This window comes from Spermophilus citellus, assembly GCF_964194105.1.
Source record: "Spermophilus citellus genome assembly, chromosome: X".
Classification (NCBI taxonomy): domain Eukaryota; kingdom Metazoa; phylum Chordata; class Mammalia; order Rodentia; family Sciuridae; genus Spermophilus; species Spermophilus citellus.
In genome coordinates, this window is record NC_138190.1 from 46889480 (window position 1) to 46902093 (window position 12614).

The window sequence follows — 12614 nt, forward strand, 5'->3', positions numbered from 1 at the left end:
TTGGGGGCTATTAGTATTTAAATGAAAACTACATATACTTTACTGGGCTACTGAATTTTTAAAAATAAAAGTCATACTTTTTTAAAAAAGGCATTTGACATGGAAAGTCTCACTGACAGGTGTGGATACCAGTCTGAATGGACATAGAATGGATTTAATGCATAGGTGAGGATTCCTCATATTGTTACTGTAATGTGAATTTGACACCCAACTTGAAAAGAATATCATAAGCATTTTATTAAAGCCTTTTTGAAATTGCATGGGTGCAACAAAATTGGCCCATAGGCCTGTCATTAAAATATAGACAGAAACCTCAAAAGATCTTTTTCGTGTGCATGCAATTGCTTTTATAAACACATTTTAAGTTGGAATAAGGGGCTCCTAGTTCATCAGGTTGGGGGCTGTCTTCGCTGCTGTAAGCTGTAGAAGTGAGCTTCCTTCAAGATCTGATTAATTTGGCAGTAAGGACCTTGGGAAAGCATATTCTCCTCATGCAAGAACTGACAGGTGCTCAGGTCGTGTTCAGCAGCAATCCGATTTATGTTGCTTTCTGGTCCACCTGCTCTCTCTGGGCTATGAATGCTGCTGATGTTCCTTTCAGTAACACTGCTTGAATACTGTAAATAGAAAGGTAGAAATAGGTTCACTATTATGCCACAGTCACATTTGTTTTATATTCACCTTGGAGAATTGCAGCATCAAAGTCTATACAAGGCTTAAAGGTTTAGAAAGTACAGTCCCTGATGGTAGTTAATTCCACCCTCACATCAACCTTATGAATAAAGCTAGGGTTAACACTCCCATGTTACAGATGAGTAAACAGATCTCTGATATGCCCAAGTCCCATAGCTAGGAAATGATAGGGTGAGGACAAAGGCCTTCTAATTCCAAATCCTTCCATATATCCTCAGCTCCTACTTTTACCATTCATTCCAAACATCAGAGAAGTACTTTCTCTTCCTCCAAGGGAAATCACCAATTGGCTGGGCATGATGACACAGGCCTGTAATCCCAGCGGCATGGGAGGCTGAGGCAGGAGGATCGCAACTTCAAAGCCAGCCTCAGCAAAAGTGAGGTGCTAAGCTACTGAGTGAGACTCTGTCTTTAAATAAAATACAAAATAGCCCTCACAATGTGGGCCAGTGGTCAAGTACCCCTGAGTTCAATCCCGAAAGAGAGAAACCAAAATTAAGGCCATAAAATGTAAGACAGACTGTGGGTTAACATGCAAGACATAAATTGTTTGATACATATATTCATTCACATTCATACATCCACATGTACATGCAAATATGTGATAACTCTGCACACGTCTCCTGATGGTGGATATATACATTCTTCCTTTATCAAGTCAAGATCCACATGTGTGGATATATACATTCTTCCTTTATCAAGTCAAGATCCACATGTGTGGTGACAGGCTGTGGACATTTTTTAAAAATGAAATTTAGGTTTACAGTTGGCCTTTGTGGTACTCTGCATTCATAGATCTTCTATCTGTGGACTTTTTGTTTGTGTCTCTTTGCTCTTAATATTGTTTTTCATAGCTGGGCATGGTGGTACATGCCTATAATACCAGTTGCATGAGAAGCTGAGGCAGGAGGATCATAAGTTGAAAGCTAGCTTCACCAACTTAGTGAGTGCAGCCTTTAGCAACGTAATATGACCTTGTCTCAAAATTAAAAACATAAAAATAAAACCGACTGAAGATGTGATTCACTGGTTAAATGTCCTGGGTTAAATTACAAAAACAAATGTTGTTGTACATTGAAATAATATCACTCACACTCTTTGTTTTCTCACAGAAGCTACTCAGGGATCCCTGAACCCAATTATAGTCAATAATTTTTTGCCTTTCAATGTTAGGATTCCCAAAGGAATAATTCATGGCAATGCCAATCTGAATTATGATATTTAACAATGTTAGTGTTGTACTTCTCACAAGGTCATCCTTTCCAAAGTTAGCAATAACAAATTTTATACCAAGAATCGTCAAAAGCCATAGGTCATTTAGAGCTACTCATCTTAGGTTATACACTACATTGCCCAGAAGATTTGATGGGCATCCTATGTTGCTCTTTATGCAAGTAGATTCCTATGTTAAGAAGGGTAAATGAAGCCACATGTGAAAATTGTTAGCAAGGGCTTTAAAACAGACATAAGGACTAGTTGTCAAAACAATTCCAAAAGAATATTAACCAATTATTTTCCTAACCATGAAAGTAAAAATCTGGAACTCCATTGTAACAACGTGGTTTAATTGTAAATTTTCAAAAATTAAGTAAGCTAATATATTGGATAAACAACCCACCACATACATCTGGTTTCCACTCAGTTGGCTTTCTGAATTGCTTTTTCTTTCAAGTATTGTCTGAAAAACAAGATAAGCACTAGAAATCATTTCCAATGAATTCAAGTTTGGATTTTTTTTTTTTTTTTTTTTTTGGTTCTCAGGATTGAACCCAGAGGTGCTTAACCACTGAGCCACATCTCTAGCCCATTTTAATATTTTACTTAAATACAGGATCTTGCTGAGTTGCTAAGTGCCTGTATAGTTTGCTGAGGCTGGTTTTGTACTCTTGATCCTCCTGCCTCAGCTTCCAGACCCACTGGGATTACAGGTGTGCGCCACTGTATCTAGCTTCAATTTTTATCTCGCATTACAAACATCTAGTTTACCATGTCATTAAGGTGACACCATGATGAGAAAGGTGAATAATACAGTAAAATGCATAGGGAGAATAGAATTCTTTAGAATCATTGTGAATAAAAACTGGATCTCTCCAATATCTGTGCGACTTAAACAGTTTTCTTTTTACCTTATTTGTGTAGACATAACTACAACTGTTCATTGACATATTACTATAACATCAGCAGTTTTTTTGTGCTGCTGGGGATGGAATGCAGGGCCTTGCATATGCTAGGAAAATCTCTACAACTGAGCTACACCCCAGCCCACATAAAAATTTTTTTAATAAATGAAAATAAGAATCAGTAAAGCTTCAAAAACAGTACAGTAGTTAAACTGTACTGAGACTCTCATACAATAGAATTTTCAAAGCATTTTAAAATGATGATGTAGTTGTATTTTCCTGACATGAAAAGATGTCTCCAACATCATTTGGGAAGATGGAAATCAGTGCATGTAGTTTTTCATGTAGTTTTAAAATATTTCTTCTGGCTGGATATGGTGGGTCACATATGTAATTCCAAAAGGTCAGGAGGCTGAGGCACAAGGATCACAAATTCAAAGCAAGCCTCAGCAACCTAGTGAGACCCTGTCTCAAAAATTAAAGAACATTTTTTTTAAATAAAAGAAAAACTGGGGATGTGGCTCAGTGGCCCCTGGGGTCAATCTCCAGAACCAATAAAAATAAATTCTGGTGAATGTGTAAATCTTAACAACATCAATATAGTTAAAGATTTCAAATATTTTTTAGTTTTATTTTTGGGGTATCCTCAAATTCTAACTCATGTACAACAGATCTATTACTTTGGGGAAGAATAAGATTTTATTCATAAGTAAACTACAGTATGCTACTATAACACCATGGAAAATCTGCTTTATAATTCAGTCACTTCTGAAATCGGTGCCAAGAATTATAATGAACTGTTATGCTATAAATGGGATTTTTAGGAAGAAAGTTTATTCTTCTTTAAACTACTAAAGAACATCTAAAGCTCATATACAATAACATCATATAGTCCAAGAGTGCAATCTATGTAATAAACATAGCCCATACCAGATAATCTGGGCTTTGTTGCACTTTACCTTTGTGAATGTCCTTCCTGAGAGATATCCAGCTGCATGAATTGTTTTACTCTCAGATTTATTGAGAGGAAATGTTTGCTCCTTAATGGTTTTAACTGTCATAACTTCAGTCTTTATTAAGAATCATTTAACCTTGCTAAGCTTGATTTAAGAAAGGAAACATTTTTTTTTTACCAGGATGAATGAGATACTAAAGGCTTCATGATGGAGAAAGACTCATAAAATAGGAATCCTTCTCATCCTTCTCTTAAGTGCTCATAGAAACTTCTCATCAGAATGCCTATCCGACTGGACAGTTACAAAGATCACTGCTTTTTTTCTCTGATTTAAAAATATACATTTAATTCTGATCTCTGTGCAAGGCAAATATAGTATAGAAGTCCTCATAAATTCATGTATGTGGCAAAATATTATCACATCCGTGAAGACTCTGAAGAAGGACAGCTCAACAAGCAAAATTCACAAAGGCACATCACAGAAATCCTAGGGCCCAGGTCTGTGTGCAAAGTTGGGATTTTAGGTATATTTGGGCCATAATGAAATCTCCATGTTTACCCCATCAGCAGAGATGCTTTGAGGCCAGCAGAGATTTGCCATATTCTATTTGGGATAAGTAGCAGAATCACACGTGGGGCTTTTTGTCAGTTGGACTCACAGTTACATGTCAGGGCCCCACTTCTGAAAGGCTCTTGAGTAGGTACAATTCATTCTGATCTCCAACCATTGTCTGAACAGGTACTTGCATATCTGTGTGCAAGGATGAACTTTGCCAGGACTATGTAGGGATTCAATAGGTAGTTCCTGAGCCAAATCAAGGAGAATGCTTAGAAAATGACAGCACTGTATTTATTTCCAATGAAGGGGAATGCAGCAAATGCAGAATGCAGCAAAGAATGCATTGCATTCTAGAGAAAGGGGAGGTTTCTTAAAATGAAAGGCACCTGAAATAGGCCTTGTAGGGTGGAGACCAATGGGGAGAAGAAGACCACAAGCTGGAAGAAGATTCCTTGAGGAGACGAATTTAGTACCATGTTGTGGCCGGTGCCTCCCAGAGAAGAGAGACTGGGAGACAAAATATGCAGGAGAAGAAATGGCTATGTCATCAGGGTCCTTGGATGCCATGCTAAGAAGTCTGCAGGGACAGCTATTTGCGATTCAGAGATCAGCTCAGATCAACATTGAGAAGACAGTGAAATAAGAGGAAGTGAATGCAGATTTCAGCTTGGAATAAAGGTGAGTGAAAAGACACAAGAGAGACACGAGGTTAGCTTGAAAGTGGAGTGAGCACCTTAGCAGGCTAGTGGGAGAAACTGTGTGATCAACTGAAGCAGTAAGTAAGAATACCGATTATAGAATATCTTCATAAAACAGAATAGGAATTCATGTTCATATTTATGATACATTGCGATGCATAATGCCTCCTAATTGTAAAAGCAGGTGAACCCAGGATTTTGCTTTCTTTCAGGTCCTTGCTCCTCTCTCCATTCCCTATACCTCAGAGCTATTTATTTTTATGAACCCCAACAGAAAAACAAAATCCACTCAGTACATACTGCATCCCTGTAATTGTAATATGAGTCTTTTCAAAGGCATCTGAAGAACCTAGATTAGCTGAAACCAATAATCCCAAACAAATTCATTAGAACACTTGAAGTATGTGCTCCAAAGTTCCAACACAGTTAAACTGACAGGCTCCTGCTCCCTAATACCACTGAAACTGTGGAATCCTATGAAGCTTGAGATTCCAAATTAGTTAGGCCAGTAAATTACAACCACTTTTCAAATCAACAAGGCAGTGATATTCATGTTTTAGCATCTCTGTACTGATGGGTTAAATTAACTATGCTTTCAGTGGTTTAGTTTCTCTCACAAGAAGATGTTGGACCAGACATTGAATTCCAAGTGTTTACCAGCTCATCAAAGCTCATTTTTTGACTGAACAAAAGCTCCACCCCCAAAACCTCCCAGAGCACTTCTTTCTCTTGGAATGCATATAGTCAAGGGTGATGAGAATGACTACTAAGAATCCAATAGAAAAGTGATTTCAAAAACCTATCAAATGTGGGCTGGGGATGTGGCTCAAGCAGTAGTGCGCTCGCCTGGCATGCGTGCGGCCCGGGTTCGATCCTCAGCACCACATACCAACAAAGATGTTGTGTCCGCCGAGAACTAAAAAATAAATATTAAAAATTCTCTCTCTCTCTCTCTCTCTCTCTCTCTCTCTCTCTCCTCTCTCACTCTCTCTCTCCTCTCTCACTCTCTCTAAAAAAAAACCTATCAAATGTTTCTATTATCTTCTGAATTTATACTTCCTTAAATAATGAACTGACCAGGAAACAGTTTACTAGTTGTGAAAAATCAAGGATTCCTAGAACTCTGATTCTATGTGTATGCAGGGCCCTGTTTTCATTTTTCTCTCATTGTGCTGCTTCCTTGGAATTCCCCCATTAGGACACCAAATCCTTTTCTATATCAGCAGGAGACAAACATTTTTGGTGGCACTCTGTTCAGTAAGTCACTGGTTTTTATATCTACATAATTTTTCACTCTCAATGTTTTGTACCACTCAGTAATCAGAAAAACACTATGAAATCAATATTCCTGGAAAGAAAAACAGAAATATATAGAAACACTTGGGTCTTCCTGTTTGCACTATTAGAAATCTTATACTGATCTCCTCAGAGACAGATTTATTGAAAAAGTGGTGCTATAAGTTTGAAGGTGTAAACATTAAAAATAAAGTGGACTGTTCATACACGTCACTATATGTAATAAGTCCATCAGCCAAGAGAATAAATCACATGATTTATGTAATTTTACCCATCCAGTGGCTGCCCAGGATCTGGAAATATCTCTACCTGTGTCTAAGTCCCAGGAGGAGGGCATGGATTAGTAATCCTTTCATCTCTTGCTCATGAACACTAAAAGTAAGCAATACTTAGTCATAAACTAACAGGATTCATTGAGAAAATCTTTAAAATTCTCTTTTAATATTTTACTGGTAAGCTATATCTCAACTGAAGGAAAACCTTACTAATGAACACAAGTCATTAAGGTTAAGTCTCCTGAAATTAAAATTCAAACTCTTCAATTCCAGCTCTGTTCAAATTTTGCAAAATCACTACAACCACCCCTCAACTGCATTTTCACTTTTTCCAAGGAGGAATCAAGAATTATATTTTATTTAATAACATATGTGCTTGAAAATATATTTTCCATCTAACATAAGGGCAGTAAAATTTTTATGTCTTATATGAGTAGAAAAAATGTCAAGGGCTTAATTCCTACTGATTGCGTTTAGCAAAATCTGTTTTTCCTCTCCATCATTCTGTAGGATACTGATAATCATTGCTGAAAATCTGAGGCTCAGAAACCTCTGCATTGAAGAAAAAATGTTTTTAAAATGCTTTCTTGGAAAAATAATCTTCTCATTGCAGATATCAAACTGAATCATTTAGTTTAGGAAATGAATGAAATAGAGAGAGGCTATCTGACCATACTTCCTACCTCTTTATCTTGAGAATCCTGAAAGAGAAGGTTTCTCCGAGTCCTTTTGGAATGGAAGTAGTGATGGTTGTCTTCTTGGTTTCCATCTCTTTTCCTTTTCCTGCAAAGAGATTGCAAAGGGTGAGGAAAATATATTGATCTTTTGAACACCTAAATTGTAAGCCTTTGCTAATACATATTTTTTACATCATGACTGAGAAATTATGTCTGTATCTGCTGCTTAAATAGATTTACAGTTGTAGATACATCCCAAGGCAAACAGAAGAAAAACCCCAAACAGGAACATTACGCATATTCAAGCTCTTAGTTTCCCTAGATGAGTTTCAGAAGTCACTGATGCTTGCAAATAAACATACAAAGAGTTTTATGGCCAAGTTTTAAAAATTTACCTAAACACATTCATTGCCTTTATTCTCTGAAATTACAGTTCCAGGTTACGTGATTTTAACCCCCTCCATATGATAACTCTTAAGACTGTGTAGCTTCTAGTGTCTATTTGCTATTAAAGCTCTTATGAAATGGTGTAGAGATACTAAAGAGACATTCCCTTTGCGCTGTTAAGATACTACCGTTGCTATATCAGCAACTATTATGACATAGTGGTTACTTCAATTGACTGTTACCATGAGATTGTGGCTAATGACATCTTTAAAACATTCATTTTTCAACATGTTTTTAATGGTTGGTAAGATTACATCTTTAGCCTGAAGTCTCAGTAAGCAATCAGATTGCAGTGTTTTACATCATAATTCTGGTAAATACCCTGTAACTCATCACACTTTCTGTCCTACCATCTACTTTGACATTTCTTTTTACTGTTTGGTACTCCTGAGGATGGCTGAGACAACTCATTTTCATAACTTCTTTACTCTTCAACTAACTGTCATCTGTGGGAAACTATATTTCAGGTAGTCCAATGATCTCTACTTTTTTTAAAAAAAAATTAAACACATTTATTTTATCTTTTCTTTTTAAGAAAAGCAATGTATAATAGGAAACATAGGAGTTCCTGTGCCTGAATCTGCCTCCCTGTCATCCATTTATTAAGCCTGACCTATTGTCTTATAGTTGAGGAAATAGCAAGATCAGAGAAACAAAGTGACTCAGATAGCAAAAATAAGTAAGGCTGGTAGAACTGGAACTGGAAGGAAAGTTCTCTTGAGTCCTGTCCCAACACCCTCCATGTGAGCCTTCAGGATGTGAAAAATGGTAAAAGACTGCATGTCCAAATCAAACAATCCCTTTATGATAAAGAAGTTGCCAGTATAAATGCATTCAGATTACTTGTCTACAAAGTTATTTCCAAGGAAATTTTTTATAGTACACATGGGTCCTCCCACCCCATGATAAAGGATGTTCTGGCACTTTTAACTAGACTTGGGAAGTGAAAGTCCTTTGCAGCCAGAGCATACTTGCTTCACACATACTGTCTGCTGTCAAATTACCATGTTCTTAATTCCAATCTGTTCATAATTTGGCTCCTAAATTCATAATTACTGCATTCTTCATATTCTAAGGTCTTCATTACATGACACAAGCCAATGCAGCAGGTCAGGTTTACTAGCTTTTTACCACTGTACTAAATAATGTTAGGATATCTTCCCGAATCTCAGTTTTATGAATTCACTTGAGCCATGGCAGGATCCTTGTGGAAAGACATGCAATATTAACAGCTGATCAAAACATGGAGCAATAATAAAAAAAAAAACCTATCATATCTACAAAGGGGATTACATACTACATATCTTATTCATTTAATCTTCATTGAGATTATTATGGAATAAAGGAAGACCTGTGAATCTGGAGATTCAAGCTTTGTCCTGAGTCTGCTACGAGCTTCCTAAATGGCCTTCACTAAGACAAATGAACCAGCTAAATCCAGTAAAATTGATTTTTATATATATTTGTATCAATGTGTACACATGTGTTACAGGGCACTAGCCCTGCTTCAAAGCTGAGGCAGTTGCTGAGGCCCTCTCTTCACTGGTTCTTTGAGATCAGGCCAGAAACATTTCAGATGTGTCTCTCAGATAGTAGGCATGAGTTTATTAGAAAACATAGGAAAAGGGGACACTCTCAAGGGAGACAGTGGGTCTTCTCATAGTGAAGGATGGTGAAGGATGGTGTGTCCTTTTGCCCTCTAGTTTTATTGGGGGTCCCAGGGACTTTCCTTTAAAGTCACACCCACATCCATATTTTGACTTTTGACTAAGAACTTCATGGATCACCTCCAAGACAGAATGATTTGTTGCTCACAGATTTGGAGTTTTAAAGGAATTGAGTTCCCCTGTTTTTGCCTCAATTTCCTGCACTCTTATTTGGGTTATTTCCCACCGAATCGCCCTCAGCAAGCTTTCTTTGTGAGGGTCTTGATATTTTGGTTGCCAGGGTGACTGGGGATCCAGATAGATTTTGTGATGAGTCGGTCTAGGCTATCTGGTAGAGTGTGACATGATCTTAGAACAAAGGTTTTTCTTAATGGGATGTAATTATGGTTGGGGAGGTTTCCACACATCAGGCCCCCACCTTCCAGGTGCTTGCCTGTCAGATAAGGTAATCTGGTTTTCAGTTGTCCTCCTCCATCCTTCACCTTCTCCCCCATTCAGGGCTGATTAGCTACTTAACATTTGTGTATGCATATGCATACAAATGTATGTAGGTGCATATATGCGTATATACATGATAGGATAGAAATGCTAATTATTTTCTTTCACAAGGTTTGTTGATCACCAACTTAACTAGGTATACCCCCCCATATAAGTGAAAACACACACACACACACACACACACACACACAAAACAAAACAGCTCCTGCCCTCACAGAGCTGTCTGCTGATGACTGTGTTTGGATAATAATATTTTGAGTATTTTAATGTTTTGAACTCGTTTTTACTGAAACTCTCAACATTTTACAATAGGTTGCATTTCTTTAAAAAAAGTGACCAATAACATGAAAATGATTTTTCAAAACGTAAAACTGAATATATAAAGTGGAGTGTTGAAATCACGATGTAATATTAATTTTATTTGTTTTAAATACATCTTCCTGAGTGTAAAATCTCTAAACAAATTTATCAAAAGATATTATTAATGGTTATGGCTTAGTGATAAGTCATAGACAAGGTTAGCTTTCTTTAACACTCTTTATCCACCTAACAAATGTTCTACAGTTTTAATGACTCATATAAAGGATGAAAAATATGTTGATAAAGGTTCATAAAACCCCAAGACAACCTGGAAAGAGAGAAGACCAGAGAAGGAGAAATACAATCTAGACAGAACCTCCAGAGAATTGCTAATTTGAAAATCAAAAGGATTTTGTTCCCAAATGGTGAGTTTTCCTGAGGGACTCTAGTAGAAGCCACAACCAACTCACAGCTTCAGGTCCTGTGTGACTCAAGACAGTGGAAAAATCAGCCGGTTCACCAGAAAAAGGCTCCGTGGCGTTTTTTTCAAGCACGAAGGGAGGGGGAAGAGCCGCTCAGAGCCAGTGCACGACGCAACACTGCCATCTCCAGGCCGGCGAGAAAAATTATCACCAACTTTGGAGGAAAAAACCCACCTATTCCGCTGTTTATCTTCCGAGAACTCGGAGACATTGGCTGAAGAAGCCAAGCGAGACCAAAGGATGGTCCAATATCGCCAGAAGTGGGTCAGGCAACCTGACCCCAGCGCAGAAGCCATCTCTAGTATCACCCTCGTATCCACAGCAACACCATCAAGAAAAAGACGCAGCTCAAAGGCGGTTGAGGAGCGCGGGGTGGGGTGGGGGGAGTTGGGGGTGGGTGGGGGAAGCTAGTCTAGGATTGGCGGGTTCTGGGCCTGCGCGTAGGGACCCAGTGAGGTCGTTGCCAGTCTCTCGCTTTGTGTTGGCCTCCATTTTCTTTCCTAGTGAGGTCGTTTACTGTCAGTTAAAGGAAGGACTGGTGGTGTTTTGAATCTGCTGCCAGGCTGCCCCAGCCATGCCTGTGTCTTCTCTATTGTCTACTTTACCAACAGCAACCCTTCTCATGATATTCTCTGATATTTCCTTGAGAAAACAAAACCAGATAGAAACTCTTACCGCCTTCCAACAATACTGAATCTGCATTTGTAATCTCTGGAAGAAGTGAGTTGATCTTATTTGAGGTCAAGCCCTTCACCAGGATCCTGTGCATTTCCATCTTCTTAAGGGATGGACTTTTGCAGTTATAATTTTCTCCTTTGTTATCATGTTCTCTATCTATCTGTACTGGATTATACTATTATCTGTAAAGCCAGCAGTTCGGTGTTTAGGAATTTAGCTTTTTGGAGATCTTGGTTCCTGCTGTGTAGTGAGACCCCAAGGGGTTACATTCGAGCCAGGGGAGCTATCATGAAGGATGGCTAGGGGCTAGGTGACCCTATAGCTGAGGCTGTGGAGCAGATAACTCTAGACAGGGGTAGGATGGAGTATGAGACCCAGATTCAGAGGGGTCTGCAAATACCAGCAGAGATGAGCTTGAGGCTTAATCAGCCAGGGAGCACTGGTTTTATTTATTTGTGGAGGTTTCCCAGTTTTAACTAATTTCCAACATATTTTCCTTTAATTTACTAAATATTTATTTTTTAAATTTGTTGCATTAAAATCTCTATCTTCTAAATTCAACATCTAGTCTCACATAGAGTGAAATTCTAGTAACTACTTTATTTTGAAAGATGAACCTTATAGAAATCATGTTGTAGCAATTCCATTTTAGTTTTGTTTTTCTTTCTTTGTTTCTTTCTTTTTGTGGTGCTAGGGATTAAACCCAGGGCCTTGGGCCTGCGAGGCAAGTGCTTTACCACTGAGCTACAGCTTTAGCCCCAGTTTTATTTTTCTTGATGTTGGGTTTTTAAGTTTCATTTTAGATGGGAATTATTGTGGCCCCAATTCTATTCAAACTAAGAAAACAGACTCTTCTATAATCTAGACAACATTATCTCTATTCAGCCATTTTGCATACTGGAATACTGGAACCTTGCCTTCACCTTTCTATTTTTTTCATCAGCCAATAATTTGAGTAGAGTGTGTGTTCAGATACGTAAAGCCTGTGGTTGTCAGATAAAATACAGGAAGCCCAATCAAATTTCAATTTCAGATAATGATTTTTTAGTTGCATCTTAAATTCAAATTTAATTGAACATCCTATTGTGGGGAGCCATTCTGACACGTGATTGGGTGACTCCCGTTAAGGGCCTGAGGCACTCTGGCTGTGTCGGAGTTATCCCGACCCTTTCCTGATGAGAGAGCCCATCCGTGTGGGGGTGTGCGTAACCACTGACCCTGGAGACCCAATCACTGACCCTGACCTTGGAGTGCAGCCCCCCCCTCAAC

General features: G+C 38.2%; 1 protein-coding gene across 1 annotated transcript; it reads right to left on the bottom strand.

The window, feature by feature from the left end:
• Window positions 1-242: 242 nt before the first annotated feature.
• On the bottom strand, window positions 243-11031 carry LOC308639280 (protein VCF2-like). The gene is made up of 3 exons (XM_081277483.1): window positions 10842-11031; window positions 7280-7379; window positions 243-617 (listed from the first exon to the last, which is right to left on the bottom strand). Exons 1-3 carry the CDS (start codon window positions 10961-10963, stop codon window positions 390-392), a joined length of 450 nt encoding a protein of 149 aa, XP_081133609.1. The 5' UTR covers window positions 10964-11031; the 3' UTR covers window positions 243-389.
• Window positions 11032-12614: the final 1583 nt, after the last annotated feature.

What these genes read in the sequence shown, in the direction of transcription:
- LOC308639280 (XM_081277483.1), bottom strand. Translation starts at nt 10,963, where the DNA reads ATGGCTTCTGCGCTGGGGTCAGGTTGCCTGACCCACTTCTGGCGATAT. An exon ending in GAAGATAAACAGCGGAATAG is followed by an intron (nt 7,380 to 10,841) that starts GTGGGTTTTTTC and finishes ATCTCTTTGCAG; the next exon opens with GAAAAGGAAAAGAGATGGAA. An exon ending in AGGATTCTCAAGATAAAGAG is followed by an intron (nt 618 to 7,279) that starts GTAGGAAGTATG and finishes TTCTATTTACAG; the next exon opens with TATTCAAGCAGTGTTACTGA.